This window comes from Rattus rattus, chromosome 3 (assembly GCF_011064425.1).
Source record: "Rattus rattus isolate New Zealand chromosome 3, Rrattus_CSIRO_v1, whole genome shotgun sequence".
In the NCBI taxonomy this organism is placed as follows: Eukaryota; Metazoa; Chordata; class Mammalia; order Rodentia; family Muridae; genus Rattus; species Rattus rattus.
In genome coordinates, this window is record NC_046156.1 from 196,589,508 (window position 1) to 196,606,956 (window position 17,449).

General features: G+C 45.3%; 1 protein-coding gene across 2 annotated transcripts in view; it reads left to right on the plus strand.

Annotated features, from left to right (window-relative positions):
* The first annotated feature begins 803 nt into the window (after positions 1-803).
* Mccc2 (methylcrotonoyl-CoA carboxylase 2) overlaps positions 804-17,449 on the plus strand; it is a 66,993-nt gene continuing 50,347 nt past the window's right edge. For both annotated transcript variants that reach the window (XM_032898975.1, XM_032898976.1), the window contains exons 1-2: positions 804-963; positions 13,375-13,441. In XM_032898975.1, coding sequence (XP_032754866.1) covers positions 835-963; positions 13,375-13,441 — 196 coding nt within the window. In that variant the 5' untranslated portion in view covers positions 804-834. The remainder of the gene's footprint in view (positions 964-13,374; positions 13,442-17,449) is intronic.

Here is a 17,449-nt window from a genome sequence, read left to right on the forward strand (position 1 = left end):
CCAACACTATTTGTATGATGACAGTGTCTTTAAAATCCATGTTAAAACATTTTGTTTCAGACAGTGGCTCATTCTGTTGCCCACACTGGCCTCTAAATTCTTCACTTTGTAAGCTATGGACTCATCACTTAGTAAGCTAGACACGTCTTCTAAACGTTGACACGTCTTTTCTATTAATTGGCTTACCATAGTTTTCTATGGGTCAGCTTTTTTTCTTGAAGTGGCCAAGTAGTAGAGTCCATGGTCCGCAAAAGAGAGAGAACCAAGCCCAGTTCCCATCTTAGTTATCTTGTGTTTCTACACAATCTGGCTTTTATTCGGGTGCTATTCCCCCTACAGCACTGTTAAGTCTGGAACCACATTTCCTCCTAAGGCAAGCCGACCCTCTCTCTAGCTTGTTCATCCTTCTGATGTTCCTGACGCGTTTACTTTGCTCCTCTAAGCAAGCATGCTGTAGTAGCATTCTAAAACCGATTAAATGTGTTGAAGCTCTGCAGTGCAGGAACTAGAGGCGTGTGCGTGCATGCGACAAACGCTTCAGCAGGACAGCAGCCACTTAGCTATGTGCTCTTCTCAGACCAGCGCTCCTGGGCTCGCGATGGAACCTGGACTCGCGCAGCTGCTCTTCTGTTCCTCATTGGTGGAGTCGAGAGGCGTGGCGCGCTGCACCGACCAATTAGAGGTGGCCCGCGATGGCACGTGCGCGGGGCTGGCCTGGGAGCTTGGACCAAGGCCAGTGCTGCAAGAATTCAGGAGGAGCAGCGGCCCGGAGCTGCAAAACTCAGCTGCAGGGCCGCTCTCTCTCTCTCTTTCTCTTGGGTGCTTGCTATCGCCATGTGGGGCGCGCTGAGGTCAGTTCTGCGGCCCTGCAGTCGGGCCTCCGTACCCCGGCAGCGCGCCTATCACGGGGACGCGGTGGCCCGACTGGGCACCCAGCCTGACTCGGGCTCTTCCACCTACCAGGTAGGTTGAAAGAAGGTCCTGGAGGCCTGCTCGCCCTCCTGCCCGGGAGTCACCGGCGGCCGGAGGGTGGGCATGCTTTGATCTCTGCTGTTCTTTCCTCTTGCAGCTTCAGGCATCGTTCTGGGACTCAATAGGGTCCTGTGAAGTTTGCAGAAGGAAGAAGTCGTTCCAATGTGATTTTACTTCACTTTTAGGACTGGCGCTGGCATTTTGTTTCACTGAAATCAGTGGTTCTCAAAACCCCACAAAACATTGTTGCTTGGGTATCTTATAGATGCCGAGCCCGGTTTGGCAACTTTGTAATCAGGAAGTTGGGTGTCCTCAAGTTTGTATGGCTAGTATATTCCTTAGGGGTCTTGTGGTAGCCACCTTTAGAACTACCTTAGCACGGCAGTGCCAGGCCATATTTACACGCGTCCGTTTAATAGCTATATTAACAATAAATACACAACCCATGATATCTTTACATAGCTTTTCTTGGAATTGAGGGCCTTCCCCAGGCTGAAGAAGCAACTCATAACTCGTGAAATATCAAAGCTGAAAAACTTAAATCTGTTCCATGGCTTCTAAACCTAAGGAGTCACCATCTGAATTGTACATAGAACCAGCAGTTGTTTGTCTGGGAAGAAGTTAACTCAGAAACACGAAGTCGTTTGTGCGGTATTCTAAAGTATTTGGCATGGAGATGTAGGAGTGGAACTCACATGGAGCTGGGGGATGTTAATTAGAAATCCGATAGCTGTGTGTCTGTGTAGTAAGTGGTGTCTAAACCCTGAAAGGCTGAGAGTGCAAAAGTTGCAGATGAGGGTGAGATGAATTAGGTCGGGAAAGGCATGGCAGGTTCAAAACGAAAGACAGAGGCCGGATGGAAAACTAGAGGATGTGGATACCCTTTACAATGAGCAGATAGCAGAAGCAGGTGGATCTTTGTGAGTTTGGGTCCAGCTTGTGCAACAAAGCCAGTTCCAGGACAGCCAGAGTTACAGAGTGAGACCCCCTTCTCAAAAAACCACCACCACCACCACAACAACAAAATACAATTACTATCCACTAATAGTACAAAATAATAGATTTCACTGCGATATGTGTGTGTGTGTGTGTGTGTGTGTGTGTGACACTCTTACCTCCTCTCCACTCTTCTGCTGTCTCCTTTTCTCTTTCCAAAATGGTTCTCATACTTTCATGTCATATAATCTAGATTCTGCCTGTGAGAGAAAATGTGGAATTTTCCCCACCTTCCTAATGCGATGCTCTCCAGTTCCAACCGTTTTCTTGAACACAGTTATTTTACTATTTTTAGGGCTATCTTGTTTGTTTATTTTATTTTATTTTATTTTATTTTATTTTTTGGCAGTTTCATACACAAATACAATGTATCTTTTTGTTTGTTTTGAGATGGATTTTTTTTCCCTGTGTAGACCTGGCTATCCTGAGATCAGCTCTGTAGACCACACTGAGCTCAGTGGTCTCCTGCCTCTGCTTCTGCGGTGTAAGTCATGTGCTAGCACACCCAGCCGGTGTATCTTAATGCTATCTATTCCCAGTTCCCCCAGTCATCCTTCCCAGTGTGTTCCTCCCTCCCACCCTACCTACCCATGTCCTTCTAATACCACTCCCCTTAAAAACTCACTGAGTCCTATTGGTGCTGCTTGCTAGAATGTTGACTGACCATTGGCTTGATCTTGTGCGGGTCTTGTTCAGGTAGCCACAACTTCAGCAAGCCCATGAGCACAATAGCTATGTTAGATCCAGAAGACAGCACTCCTCCCCAGCCTTTGGCTCTTAGAGTCTTTCCACTCCCTCTTGCATGATTGATATTCCCTAAGCCTGTGTGTGTGTGTGTGTGTGTGTGTGTGTGTGTGTGTGTGTGATGTAAATGTCTCATTTTGAGACTGAACACTTCACAGTCATTCATGCTCAGCTCTTTGACAGTTACCAATCTCTCCGTTAGCTGCTACCCACTCCGTAAAGCAGCTTCTCTGACGGAGGTTGAGGGCAGGGCTAATATACATGTCTAAACATAAATATTTAGAAGACAGTTTGACAACACCACCATTCAGAAACACAGGAGTAGTAGGATTCTCTCCTAGAGCCCAGGTCAAGGGGAGGCCAAGCCAAGGGCTTTTGGAAGATAGCACACAAAGGCCACTGGCCATGGGTTTGACTGAACATATCCAAGAAGAAATAAGCCTTCAGGCCTTCCCCGTTCATAAATAGAATGTCTACCTCAGAAAAACCTAGCTGTTGCTGCTCTTTCTCTCCTCAAGGTCGACTCACTATGTATTCAGCCGGTAACATGTTTCAGGGGATCCCAGCCCTCAAGGCCAAATGAACAAATATTTGTCTTGGATCCTGGTTCTGTGGGTTTGTTGTAGCAGTTCTGTGTGAGGCACCAGTCTGCCTGAAGGGGCATTGGCTACAGGGGGTTGCTTTATGTCCTGCCCATATGGAAGGCTGTGAGGGCATGGGACATTCTGGAACATTCAATCCCTTTAAAGCCTCTGCCTTTTTTTTAGCCCATGAACTGCCTGTGAAGTGGTGAAGGCCACATTTCCAGCTGTCTTCCCCCTCAATGAGCCTCCTCTAAAATCTCCCATACAGGCATGCCCAGAGACGAAGCTTGTCGAGGGAATTCCTCACCCTCATGCTTGGGCTCCTTCTCTAGGTACTTCAGATACTGTCGATATGAACTGCTAGAGATAGGGAGGCCCAGATTGCTCACAGGGGAACCTGGAGGAGGGATTTGGGATAGCTGCTCAAACACTGAGTTCCAAAGTAGAAGAAAGATAAACAGACAAAGCAGCTGCCTTACATGCAAACTTTAACTGCATGTGCCTGTGTCTGCGTGTCTGTGTGCCTGTGTGTCTGTGTCTGTGTCCACACAACCCAGGTGCACAGGGAGACCAGGGGTCAACTCCAGGTGTCCTTCCTCAATATTTCTCAGTCACTGCGTATTCCCACTTTCAAATGACTTCTTATTGTCCAGAAGCTTGCCAGTTAGGCTAGGCTAGCTGGCCGGTGAGCCCCTGGAGTCTCGCCTGTTCCCCACTTGCCTGCACTGGAGTCAAAAGTGCACACCATCATGCCTGGACTTTTTTTTACAAGGCTCTGGGGGATTGAACTCAGGCTCTTATTCTTGCAAGAGGAATGTTTTACTCACTAGATATCTCCCCTAGCCCCTGTGTGACTTTTAAAAGAGCCTTGGTAGAAGTTGGAACTGACAACTCTAGTTTCTATTTCATTGGATAAAATTAGTAACACCCTCACGGCCAAAGGAAGTTAGGTGCTGTCAAGTTTTTATGAGGCGTGTTGTCACCTGAAATACAGTTGGGATTCAAACCCTGAGAAGATGGAGAGAGTGTGTGTGGACAAGAGGCTGGCCCAGCCTGCCTCGGTGGTAAGCATGGGAATAGATGATGCTTATGATTTGGACTAAAGATTGGACAGAGTTTTCAAAAGAAGAAAGACATATAGCCAGTAAATATTTTTTTTTAAAAACATTCAATGCCCTTAGCTATCAGGAAATGAAAATAAAAAATGCTTTGCCAGCCTTTCTTATCCTGACAGAATGGCTAGTGTCAAGAACGCCAACGCAAACTATACCAGTGAGCTTGGGTGGAAAGGGGAGACCTTAGTTATTGTTGGTGGGCTGTGAAATCACTGTGGGTTTCTCAAAACCTAAAATGAGAACTTCCATATGACCTACCTATACCTCTCCTGGGCATAGACCCAGGTTAGCTGTGGTTGTGGTTCCCAGGTTAGTTGTGATTCCCAGGTTCTTACTCTCTTTGCCGGCTGACAGTGTCTGGGTGCCAACAAATCACCTGCTCAGAGAGGAGATGGTGGGGTTCGCAGCCTGAGTTTCCCTTTGGGGTGTCAGATGCCGCTACATGCTACACCAGAAGGGGACAGTAGGTTCTGGGACAAATGCTGTGGGTCCAAGGTTTCCTCTTGGACTATTTTGGTGTCAAGGGTACACCTGCCCTGAGGAGAAGTCAGGAATAGGGGGTCCAAGGTCTGTGTTCCCCCCTGGAGCCGCTGTACACCAGTCCAGAAGGGGAAAATGGAGCCCAAGACAAACAGGATCTTGTCCTACTGGGAACAAATGCCAAGTACCAGGGGGCCAGGAAAAGAAAAAAATGCCTTCTTCAGGAGTCTTAGTGTCATGGCTCGTTTAGGAGAAGGCCTCCTCTGTGGCAATCTTTAATGAAGCAGCTCTCTGAGACCATCTTGGCTTGTTCCTATTTCTTTGTTGGGGTGATGCAGATGCATACACTCTTTGGGGAGAACCAGGGATTCTATACCTTTTGGGGGAAGGGTGTGAGAATATGCAGGAAGGGAAAGTCATTGGCTGAAGGCTAAGGCTGTCTAGATACATCATTACCATGGAGAAGAGTTCCTGGGGCTATGCTACATGACTAAGGACGCCTGGTCCTCTCGGTTGATGGTCTCAGAACAGGCATAGGGGCAGGGAATGGGCAACACGACTCCTACTATCTCAGATCTGGGGTCTCGTCACCAGTTCTTAAGTGTCTGGTAGTGCGGTCCCACATGCCCTATACTCAAGGGCCTCCATAACCCACTACTGAGATATTTGCACATCCATGTCACTGTTGTTCTATTCACAATAGCAGGGAAATAGGATTAGCCTAGGTCACCATCAGATGAGTGGGAAATGTAAATACAGTTCACAATCACAGTGGAGTTTTATCCAGCTATAAGTAAAAGTGAAATTGTGAGACTTGCAGGAAATTGGATGGAACTGGAAAATACCATATTACATGAGAAGGCTCGGGCTCTGAAGACAGTTTATTTATTTCATTTATTCAGACCCTAGTTTCTGTTTTTATATGTGTGCATTAATGTGGGACTGAGTATGTGTAGAGCCCAGGACTAAACTAGAAAGGGACCCATGGGGGCGGGGATGGATTTTTTAAGGTGGGGGTAGGGGGGAGTAGATAGCACATATGATGTGGGGGGATAGGGAAAGGTTTTCAAGGGAGGAAGGAAGGGAGAGGTGGGAGAAAAGGTCATCCCACATGACTATGAAAAAGCCACAGGGAGAGATTTTCCTCAGTGGTGTAGCCTGGCAAAGTGCCCATGCTCAGTCAGTGAATCCTTAACCTGTGCGACTGTAAAAATTCTGATGAGACCCATTGGGTTACAAAACAACACACAAGCAATAAGCCACTGAACTACGCAAGGACAGAGGACTGTTAGGGAAGAGGGAGGGCATTCATTAGTGGGAGCAGGGGAGAGACTAGCAGGTGGATAAGATGGGAGGGAACAGGATCAAAATATATTGTGTGTGTATATGAAAATACATCGTGTATGTGTATGAAATTCATTGTGTATGTATATGAAATACGTTGTGTATTTGTATGAAATACATTGTGTGTGTATGAAATACATTGTGTATCTGTATGAAATACATTGTGTATGTGTATGTGTATGAAATACATTGTGTATGTGTATGTGTATGAAATACATTGTGTATGTGTATGTGTATGAAATACATTGTGTATCTGTATGAAATACATTGTGTGTGTGTATGTGTATGAAATACATTGTGTATGTGTATGTGTATGAAATACATCAGGTATGTGTATGAAATACATTGTGTGTGTATGAAATACATTGTGTATGAAATACATTGTGTGTGTATGAAATACATTGTGTGTGTGTATGAAATACATTGTGTGTGTATGGAAGTACATTGTGTGTGTATGGAAGTACATTGTGTGTGTGTATGGAAATACAACAAAACCCATTAGTATGTGTACTTAATATTTGGGGGCCAGCAATATTGCTCAGTTTATAAAGGCACTTGCTGTACAGGCCTGAGACTTGCCTTTGAACCTAGAACCCACATAAAGATTGAAGAACCTGGCTCTGTATGTCTGCCATGCCCTGCCCCAGTAATAAGAAATTTAAAAAAAATTGCTAACAAAAAAAAAAAAATACGTAGAAATCTTAGGCTGTGCATGGTAGTGAGCACTTCTAACCCCACCCCTTAGGAAAGTTGGGGCAAGAGGGTCAGGATCAGTGGCTTGCAGTGACCACATGATGAGTTCAGAACAGTCTGGAGTCTTCAAGATCCTGCCTCGGAACAACAGAAGGCTGGAGAGATGCTCAGTGAGTAAGAGCACTTGCTGGTCTTGTAGAGGGCCCAGATCCAGTTTCCAGTACCAATATGGTGGTTCACAGCCAGCCAGAACTCTAGTTCTGGGAGATCTGACACCTTCTGATCACCAAGGGCCCCAGGCATTCACATGATGTGTGTCCTTATATGCATCTTACACAAAATAAATAAACAGATAAATGTAAAAGAATTAACGTAGTACCCTCCCCTTGTGGGACCTCCCCTTGTGAGCAGCAACTCTGATGCAAACACACCCATAAAGGGAGAGAATAGAGGCCTAACAGGGGTAAGAGATGGTATCGAGATTACATAATGCTCTGTGACACAGCCTCCGCATGCTCTCTGCCCTGTTCTCACAGAGAGCAGTGTTCTTCCTGCATTCATGTCCACCACCACCACCACCACCACCACCACCACCACCACCACCACCACCACCACAGGGCGCTTCAGAAGACCTTGGCAAAGAAAGATTTTTCATTATTTTTTAAACATAGCTTTTTTGTTTTTCCAGGCAAGTTTTCATGATGTAGCTCAGGCCGGCCTTGAGTTCCCTATCTTGCCTCAACATCCCATTCGGGCCATGTGCCACTATGCTTGGCCCTTTTCCCTGTTTCTTAACAAAAGGCTGGCTTAACTAGGGTAAAGATCTCCAGCCTTGGCTCTCAACCTTCCTACCACTTTTAATACATTTCCTCGTGCTGTGGTGAACCTCAACTGTCAAATTATTTTCATTGCTACTTCATAACTGTAGTTTTGCTACTGTTATGAATTTTAATGTAAATGTCTGTGTTTTCCAATGGTCTTAGGTGACCTCTGTGAAAGGGTCAGTCCACCCTCAAAGGGATAGCGACCCACAGGTTGAGAACCACTGGTCTGGAGTCTAGCTAGCTCTGGTTTGGATTGACTGTACTCTAGATTGGGCAGCATGTTGCTGCCGAGATTGTACCTTGGGCCTGTGGTACTCTGACAGAGGGCACTTGGTTTCCCTGTATGTTGTGAACTATTCTTATCAGCCGTGGGAGGGAGAGGGAGAGAGAGAGTAAGAGGGAGAGGGGGGGGGGGAGAGAGAGAGAGGGAGAGGGAGAGGGAGAGGGAGAGGGAGAGGGAGAAGGACTGTCTTCAGGAGTTACAATACAGGTGTGTGTGTTGTGTGGAGTGGGGCGGTCAGTTAAATTTCTATTTGATGGGGCAAACAATTAAAAACAACAACAACACCCCACACTGGTACATGAGGATCTGTCTCACTGGCTTCCAGATCTCCACAGGAAGAAGAGCAAGCTGAAGGACCAGTGAGGATGCTTTAGTGGAAAGACCTACAAGCAGAGCATTCTCAGTGATGTAGGAAGAGAGGAAAGAGACAGGTTGATTGATTGAGGCAGTCGAGATCTTACTGTGTGAAATCCTGTTTAAACTGACAAAACTGTAGAACCAAGTCTGGCAGAGGGGGAAGCCACACTAATGGGCTATTTGGTGAAATTCACAGGTGAGTGGTACGCAGTAATAGTTCTCATCTTTGGGCCTGTGGAAATTCTAGGATTTCCTGCAAAATAATTGAGAATGCCCAGGTGTGATGTGCAGCTGTAATTCCAGCTGTCAGAAAGCAGAGGCAGGAGAATCAGGTGGCTGGCGTGGGCTGCAGGGTAAGATACTGTTTCCAAACCTTCTTTAAAAAGGAAGGGATAGATTCTTTTGTAAATACTTTGTAATGATGTCTGCCGACTTCATTTTGGAGTGTAGTTAGCAATGTTAAAGATGAATTGTTTGGTCTTCTGGAAGCCAGCACAGAATTTGTGGTTGTTTTTCTTCAAGTTAAATAAACTACAGAATTTGAAAACAAAAATACAAATTAAAAAGAAGGAAGCAACGTTGGCAGTGTTCAGGCTGCGCTAGTCTTTTCTGTTGTATCTAAGGCTCTCCATCAAAGTCATGGGCAATCGGACAAAGTACAGGGGCACTGAAACTGCCCGTGGGACCCTGACGGTGCGATCACGCAGACACACCTCTTCTTTTGCTCCTCCAGTACTGTCGACTAAGTGGGACTAGGCAGGAGTGAGTCCCATCATTCCCTGCGGCCCACTGATGCGCCTTCTGCAGTTTTTACCACCTATATATAGTCTCCCGATGCCTGAAACCACTGAGTCAAAGATTCCAAGAAGAAGCAACTCCCCAGTTTAAATAACTGTACGTCCAACTGTAGTCAAGTTGGCGACCAAGAATTGCCTTCACAGCCCCTACACCCACACGAATACTGGAAGACTCTGTGGGTTATACGAAAATAAAAATAAATAAAAAGAGGACAGGAACTTGGGAGGCAGGCATGTGCAGGGTCTGGGAGAAGTAGGTGGAGGTGGGATAAATATGATCAAAGTCCATATGATAATATATGACAATATGTGACATTCTCAGAGAGTAAATAAAATGCTAAATTTAAAAAGTTTAAAATAGTGCATGTCACATGGTTATAATTTATTGCTGTGATTGTCTTACTGTTCCTAACTTAAAAGATGAAACTTTCTCATAGGTCTGTTTGTAGGGGAACATCCAGTACTGCCAAAGTCTTAGGCATCTGTGGGATGTCCTGGGACATAGTCCCTGAGGGCGAGGGGGTGTTGCTATGGATGCTTACTGGAGAAATAATGTTACATATGGCGGTGGCTGGGAAAATCCTTTTTTCCTTTGTCTTTATCAACTTCAATATATTATTACTGTTCTTTATGTTTGGGGTGTGTGTGTGTGTGTGTGTGTGTGTGTGTGTGTGTGTGTGTGTGTGTGTGCGCGCGCACACACAACCTTGTAGAGTCCGTTCTTGCTTTTCTCCTCTATGTAGTACTGGGGATTGAACTTGGCTTGTCAGCAAGTACTTCACCCTCTGAGCCGTCTCACTGCCCCAGCTCTTCAGTTTCAGACCGACGGTGGATTGTTCTTCCGTGTGTGTGCACCTTACGGAGTTACTCGGTGTGTGGGTTTCAGCAGCATGATGTTCCTTTCATTGAACATGGGGACGTATTCAACCCTAAACTTGGAAACACCTAAGGCCCATTTTTTTCCAGCAGCGGATGTTTCCAGGGTGTCTTTAAACATAGACTGAAGTTGGGGCAATGATTGACAGTTTGGATGAAGCTTCCAAAACTTTCTAGAACTTCTTTAAACTCTGAGTGTTGGACTACAGAGATTGCTCTTGATGTTGGCAGAGAGGGAAAGTGGGATTTCAGCCACTGGGTTATTGAAGAGGGCTTGCCAGCTCAGTGACAGCCTTTTCTGACTTACAGGAAGCCTTCTTCTCATCAGTTAACTTTTTATCTCTCTGATAAGCTACTTTATTGTTTCAGTTTGCTTGTTTGGGACAAAGTGTTACTATGTAACCCTGACTGTCCTTGAACTCGCTATTCTTCTGCTTCTGCCTCTGGAGTGCTGGGATTATGGGCTTACACCCTCATATAGCTAGCCTAATATTTACAATTTCTTTGTGGTGGAAGATATTAAATTTCTTCTAGCACTTTTTGAAATATGCAATACAGTGCTTTTTTATCTGTCATCACCCCGCTGTGCAACAGAACTCGGAACTATTTCTCCCATCTAATTATAAATGGCTGTTGACACACCTTTCTCTGTTCCCCTCTCCTCTTGAGAAAGAAACCTTAGGATTAAAGGCTTTTTTTTTTTTTTTTAATATGTAAGCATTAATTGGGTGGTTTTAACCCTTCAGTGAGCCTAAAAATGTTAATAGTGCTCCACGGGGTCCAGCAAGGTGGTTCAGTGTATAAAGCTGTTTGCCATCAAAGTTTACCGCCTAACAGTGGAAAGAGAGAAGGAGGGAGGGAGGGAGAAAGAGAATGAATGAATGAATGAATGAATGAATGAGTCAATAAATAAATAAAATGAAAATAAACTCAAGTAAATAAATGGAAAAAAAAAAAGAAATAGAATGGACCTTAGGTATATAGCTAAAGCAAAGTGTGTCTGTACCTCAGCAGTGACACCAACTCTTTCCTTTCCACCTAGCGGCATGTTGAGGTGTGAACAGGAACCCTGTCAGCTTGCCCAGGGACTGAGGTCGGCCTGCTGCATCTGTCCCTGAACTGCACTCTGGTGGCTGCAGCCTGAGGTTATGACGAGATCTTTGAGAAGTGAGTTTCGGGGACAGATATGGAGATGGCCTTTGGCTGCACCTCCTGCAGCCCCTGTCTGCCACTGTCTGGTTTGTGCCCGTGAGGCTTGTCCCACCCCTGTGCCAGGGCTCTCTCAGAAGGCAGCAGTCCAGGACAGTTCTGGACAGTGGTAGACACAGCCCTTGTTTTTAGATGGTTCCTCCCTTGGAGCTTCTGAAAGGCAGCAGTGTGTGACGTCATGCATTTCAGTTTACACTGCTCTAATGCCACCCTTTGGCGACTGGTGGAGCAGACATGCTCTGGGGATTCGCTTCAGGCAGCGGCTCGGACCGTCTCTTGGGTTTAATAATAGCAGAGCTTCTGGTAGGAGTCAGGCGGGAGACAGTGTTCCAGACAGCTTCTAGAGTTAAGTTCCCAGCAGGCTCTGAGTACACCAGGCCACTCAGAAGATATCTAAGCCGTGCAAGCATAGAGTTTTGTTCTTACTGTTACTTTCTTGTTGTGTTGACGCAGGCTCTCCTATGGCTCAGGCCCACTTCAAACTGTGTAGTTAACGATGACCTTAAACGGGATTCTCCTGCTTCACCCACCTCTGCCCAGTTTCTCCTCCCGCCCTCCCTCCCCACTGAATAGTGGAATGTTCTGTATTGGGTTGGAATCTCAGGATAGTGACTGATGATAGTATGGCACGAAACACATGGTGGATAAAAACAGCCAGCCAACTTGTGACCCTTAAAAAGTGTGTTGTGAAAGGTGTGCTGTGGTGGTGCACACCTGTGATTCCTACACTCGGGTGGTAGGTAGCTGCTGAAGGGTCCAAAGTTCACAGTCATTCTCAGCTACATACTGAGTATAGGCCAGCGTGGGCTAAGTGAGATGCTGCCCGCCCTCCTGACCTAAACAACAACTACTACAATAACGAAACACCCTCCCTGGTGGTACATGCCTTTAATCACTGCACTTGGGAGACAAAGGCAGGTTGATTTCTGAGTTCCAGGCTAGCCTGGTCTACATAGCAAGTTCCAGGGCTATACTGAAAAGCATTGTTTCAAAAGCAAAAAAGGATGTGTGTGTGGGGCGGGGGAGGGGTATGGGTGTGTGGGGTGTGTGTGGTGTGTGGTGTGTGTGTGTGTGTGTATGGTGTGTGGGTGTGTGGTGTGTGTGTGAGTGTGTGTGTGGTGTGGGGGTGTGTGTGGTGGGGTGTGTGTGTGTGTGTGTGGTGTGTGTGGTTGTGTGTGTGTGTGGTGTGTGTGTGTGTGTTGTGTGTGTGTGCGTGTGTGTATGTGTGTGTATGTGTGTGTGTGAGTGTGTGTGGTGTGTGTTGTGGGTTATGTGGTGTGTGTTGTGTGGTCTGTGTGAGTGTGTTGTGTGTGTGAGTTGTGTGTGTGAGTGTGTGTGTTTGTGGTGTGTAGTGTGTGTGTTTGTGAGTGTGTGTGTGAGTGTGAGAGTGTGGGGGGGTTGTGTAAGTGTCTGTGTGTGTGTGTGTGTGTGTGTGTGTGTGTGTGTGTGTGTGTGTGTGTGTGCCTGATTTAATATATCAGTTGAATGTGGTAGGTATCTAAAGGAGAAAGGAGTGGTGAGAACAACAATGAAACGAAAGAAACATGGTTAGGACTTAAAAACAGGGCTCAGCCTTGAAGAGGTGGCTCAGAGGGACCCGAGGTCCTAAAAAAGAGCTGAACTCATGGGCAGGAAGAAATCTTTCTGCAGGATGGAGTGTGCCAATTTGGAGTAGGCACATGGGTGGGGGTGGTGGTGGCCTCATGTGGAGGTCACATAGAGATGGCGTAGGTGCCTCTACTTTTCTTTCCTTTTTTGCAGTATGGGGTTGCACCCAGGACTTTACCTGTGGTAGGCAAGGTCTCCACCTCTGGCCACACACTCAGCCTTTCAGAAAATATTTACATACTATTTTTATGTGTATGCATTTGTGTCTGAATAAATTTATGTGCCCCGAGCTCTTTAGAGCCCACTGAGGCCAGAAGAGGGCATCAGATCTCCTGGAGTTACAGGAAGTTGTGAGCTGCTCTGGGGGGTGCTGGGAACAGAGCACATAGGTGCTCTAAACAGCTGGCCCTCTTTCCAGCCCCCTTGATGTGTTTCTTGACTTTTTGGTTAAAGGATAATGACTTATAACATCCCTCTGTGCTTCTGTTTCAGGAGAACTATGAGCAGATGAAAGCTTTAGTGAATCAACTTCATGAACGAGCCCAGTATATAAGACTGGGTAAGTGTCTCTCTCTGTCTGTCTGTCTGTCTGCCTGTCTGTTTTACAGCTTGATATGTACCCCAGGCTGGCCTTGAACTCATGATCCTCTTGCTTTACTCTCCCAAACAGTGTGAATACAGTCATGAGCTACTACTTGCAGCTACAAAGTAAGATTCTTAGTGTATTACAGGCACCTACCTTAGAAGGAGCAATGTGAATGTTATAGCCCTCATTAAAAAATACTCTCCCCAATGTCCTCCCAGGCAGGTTCTGTTTTGTCCATAACCTGTGCTCTGAGAATACTGTTGCAATCTTAGGCATTACTATGCCTGGAAGACAGCTTTCATCTGTTGAGGTGATTAGAGAAGTAAAAATATAAAAAAAAATATCACCTGAATTTGTTTTCTTTCAGGAGTTTTTTCAGGAAAAGTAACTGATGCGTGGCCGGTGAACACAGCAGCCATTAAAGTTGTCTATTCCATTCTGTTCTGTGTTAGGGAAGGAAGAACTGCCATGTTGAGCCAGGAAAAGGTATCGAGAGATGTTCCAGGTGTCTGTTCTGTTACTAAGCACTTTGGTTAAATTTGTTTAACTTTGAGATTACGTGTCTTGGTTTTTTGAGACAAGGTTTCTCTGTGTAGCCTTGGCTGTCCGGGAACTCACTCTGTAGACCAGGCTGGCCTTGAATTCAGAGATCCTCTTGTTCTGCCTTCCGAGGCATGTGCCATCACTGCCGGGTGCGATCAGGTGCCTAGACTGGACTTCTCTCTGCGAAGTCAAGGATTGCCTTGGGCTTCTGATCCCCCTGATCTCACCTCCCAGGTGCTGAGATTATAGCCGTGCACATCATGCCTGGTTTATATGTTCCTGGGAATGAGGTCAGCATTCTAACAGCTACATTGTTTAATTCTTCTAATAAACTTTCAGTTTCTAGTTCTTATCTAAGTCTTGTACTTAAATTTAGGGATCAGTGTGAATTACAACTTTAAATATACGTTTCCATTTTCTTTTAAATTAATAGATTATATACAGAGTTAGTAAAAGGGGACTGAAAGTAGAAGTTAGTAAGACTCCGCTCTGTCGAGAGCCTAAATGAGTTAAGTCTCCCTCGGAAAGACGGCTGCAATTTACACTCTTGAAGTGCTATGGAAACGAGCAAACTGTAACCCTCTGGTGCCAAAGACAGCCACCAGAGTAAGCCATTACAAAACCATAAACTTACTTTAAAAATGAGTTGTTTTTTTTTTTTTGATAACACAATTCCCATGTTCTCATTATTTTGTAGACGATGTGTCATGTTACAATGTCGAAAGGTTGGCTGGCGCTTTAGAAGGCAATGACTTTACAGGGTCTGGGTTTGTGGCTCAGTGGTGGTATGTATGCCTTAGCATAGTCACCTCTCCACCCCCACAAAAGAGTAAACAAAGATGCAGATTAATACACTGCCTCTAGAAAAAGAACCCACATGCTTGCCAAATTAAAAACCTAATGTTGTCTGAAGAGGTGACCCCATGACTACATCCATCCTCAGTGTGGGTTTCTGGGGTCATTAGGACAGATGGCTTTGAGTCAAGGGGGAACCCAAGTCCTGTGATGTGGACCTGCTGAGGGTGGTGGGTTCTTGTCAGCTGCAGGGGAAGTTGGTCTCCAGCAGGAGAGGACTGAGCAGGCCTGAAGCAGAGGAGAGGTAGGATGTTGTTGACACTCATGGTTTTGTCCAGAATTGTTCTGCCACTAGAATTATAGTGGGCATTATATCAGCACATATTAATTTGTATTAATTATTAAGCCATATTAAAATACTTTTTAAAAAGATTTATTTTATTTATTATGCATACAGCATTCTGCCTGCATATAAGCCTGCAGGCCAGAAGAGGGCACCATATCTTATTATACAGGCCTCTGAGCCACCATGTGGCTCCTGGGAATTGAACTCAGCACCTCGGGAAGAGCAGCCAGTGCTCTTCTGAGCCATCTCCCCATTAGTTTATTTGTTTTTAGAACACTGATAGTCGTTTGTCTGTATCCATGTCTGTGTGAGGGTATCAGATCCTCTGGAATTGGAATTACAGACAGTTGTGAGCCACCATGTGGTTGCTGGGAATGGAACCTGGGTCCTCTGGCAGAGCAGCCAGTGCTCTTAACCACTGAGCCATCTCTCCAGCCCCCTAAAATATTCTTAAAGGAAATTGGAAAATAAAGAAGTATCCAAAAAAAAAAAAAAAAGAACAAACCTCACCCATAAATTATTGCTCTAAATGTACATTTTTAGCATGCTTTTGGACAGGTCTGCAGTCGCTTTAGTAGCAAGTTGTAAGCTTTTGAACCGTTTAAGGGTTTTGCAAACCTCGGTCTGAGTGCTGTAGGCTGACCTAGCCGGTAACTTGATAACGAAGTAGGAAATATTACTTGCTCTCCTCTTTTAAATTTTTCCTTGTCATTATAGAGCTGAGACTTCTGTTTTTTTTCCTTTCCATTCATTGATTTATTTGTTCACTTTATATCCCGATTTCTGACTTTTTAATGAAAAATTTATTTTTATTTTGTACACATTGATATTCTACTTGCATGTATGTCTGCGTGAGGGTGTCAGATCCCCTGGAACTGGAATGACAGACAGTTATGAGTTACCATGGGGGTGCTGGGAAGTAAACCCGGGTCCTTTGGAAGAGCAGCTGGTGGTCTTAGCCATTGAGCCCTCTCTGAGCCTGACTTCCGACTTTGAAATTAATGCAGTTTCTGATGTAGTTTTCAGACAGGGGGAGGGGCAGATGTTTGTGGATGTTTCTTAGGTACTCCTTGACATTTTTCATTAGCAAGAACATGACAAATGCAAGATTGGGTATTAGGGGACTCTTGGCCTCTTTCCCATTTTCTCACCTCTGACCACATTCCATTTCTTCTGTGCACAGGTTTCTTCTGTGGCTTTACTGTGTTTGATCCTCCTCATTTTTAACCTGTTGAACACGGAGGGTGGCAGTGACTGTCATTCTGTAGACAGAGAATTGATGACCCCTGTGGTGCTTTCATAATACCCAGAACCAAGTATTCTGATTAAGCCACACTCATCGAAGGGCTCTGAGTGTTTTGATAAATTTAGAAGTGCTTTGTTTTCATCCTGTTTTATCTTTATATTTTTAATCCCGAGCAATATCTTTATGGCATTAATCATCTGGTTTTGGTGGTTGAGGCAGGGGGCTCTTGTATGTTTTTTTTTCTAAGACATTTTAAATTGGAAGGCAAATTCTACTCATGTTATCCTGCAGTAAGTGTCCCGTGGGAAGTGACAACACTGAGACACTAGTCAGTGTGTGTAGAAGCAGACAGCGGGTCCTGTCTGACCCCTGGAAAGAAGCTGGAATCCTGCTGTAAAATGTTTCCTGATTTCAGGAATGCTGTCGTGTGAACATAATGCAAATCTTAGAGTCAGGGTAACTTGATGAATTGCACATAAGAGCTTAGAACAATTGGCCATGAGCGAAATGAGTTTGTCCAGCACAAGGTCTGTGAGAATGGGTGTTTGTTCATTTCTATTAGAATGGAGTCTAACTCCATAGCTCAGGCTGTTTCTGGATCAATCCTTCTGCTTCAGCTTCTGAGGTATTGGGGCTGCAGCTGTAAACTGCCTCATCTAGCTAACATAAAAACTTAAGAGCCGTCTTTGGAAGGCTAAGCGGCTCTGTCGTGCTGTCACGGAGTCAGTTCTCTATAGAGGAGCTGGACACGGAGGGCTATGTCTGTAATGCTAACACAGGAAGTAGAAGCAGGAGGATTCATGGGGAGCCATGGCTCTGTAGCAAATTGGAGGCTTGCCAAGCTGTATGAGACCCTGCCCCAAAAATTAAAATGAGCGTGCACATGCACACACATTCACACACACACACACACACACATGCACATTCATGTACACACACACTCCCACACATACTCACACATGCACACACTCACACATAGGCACACACAGGCACACACACTCACACATACGTATACACACACACACACACGCACATTCATGCACACACACTC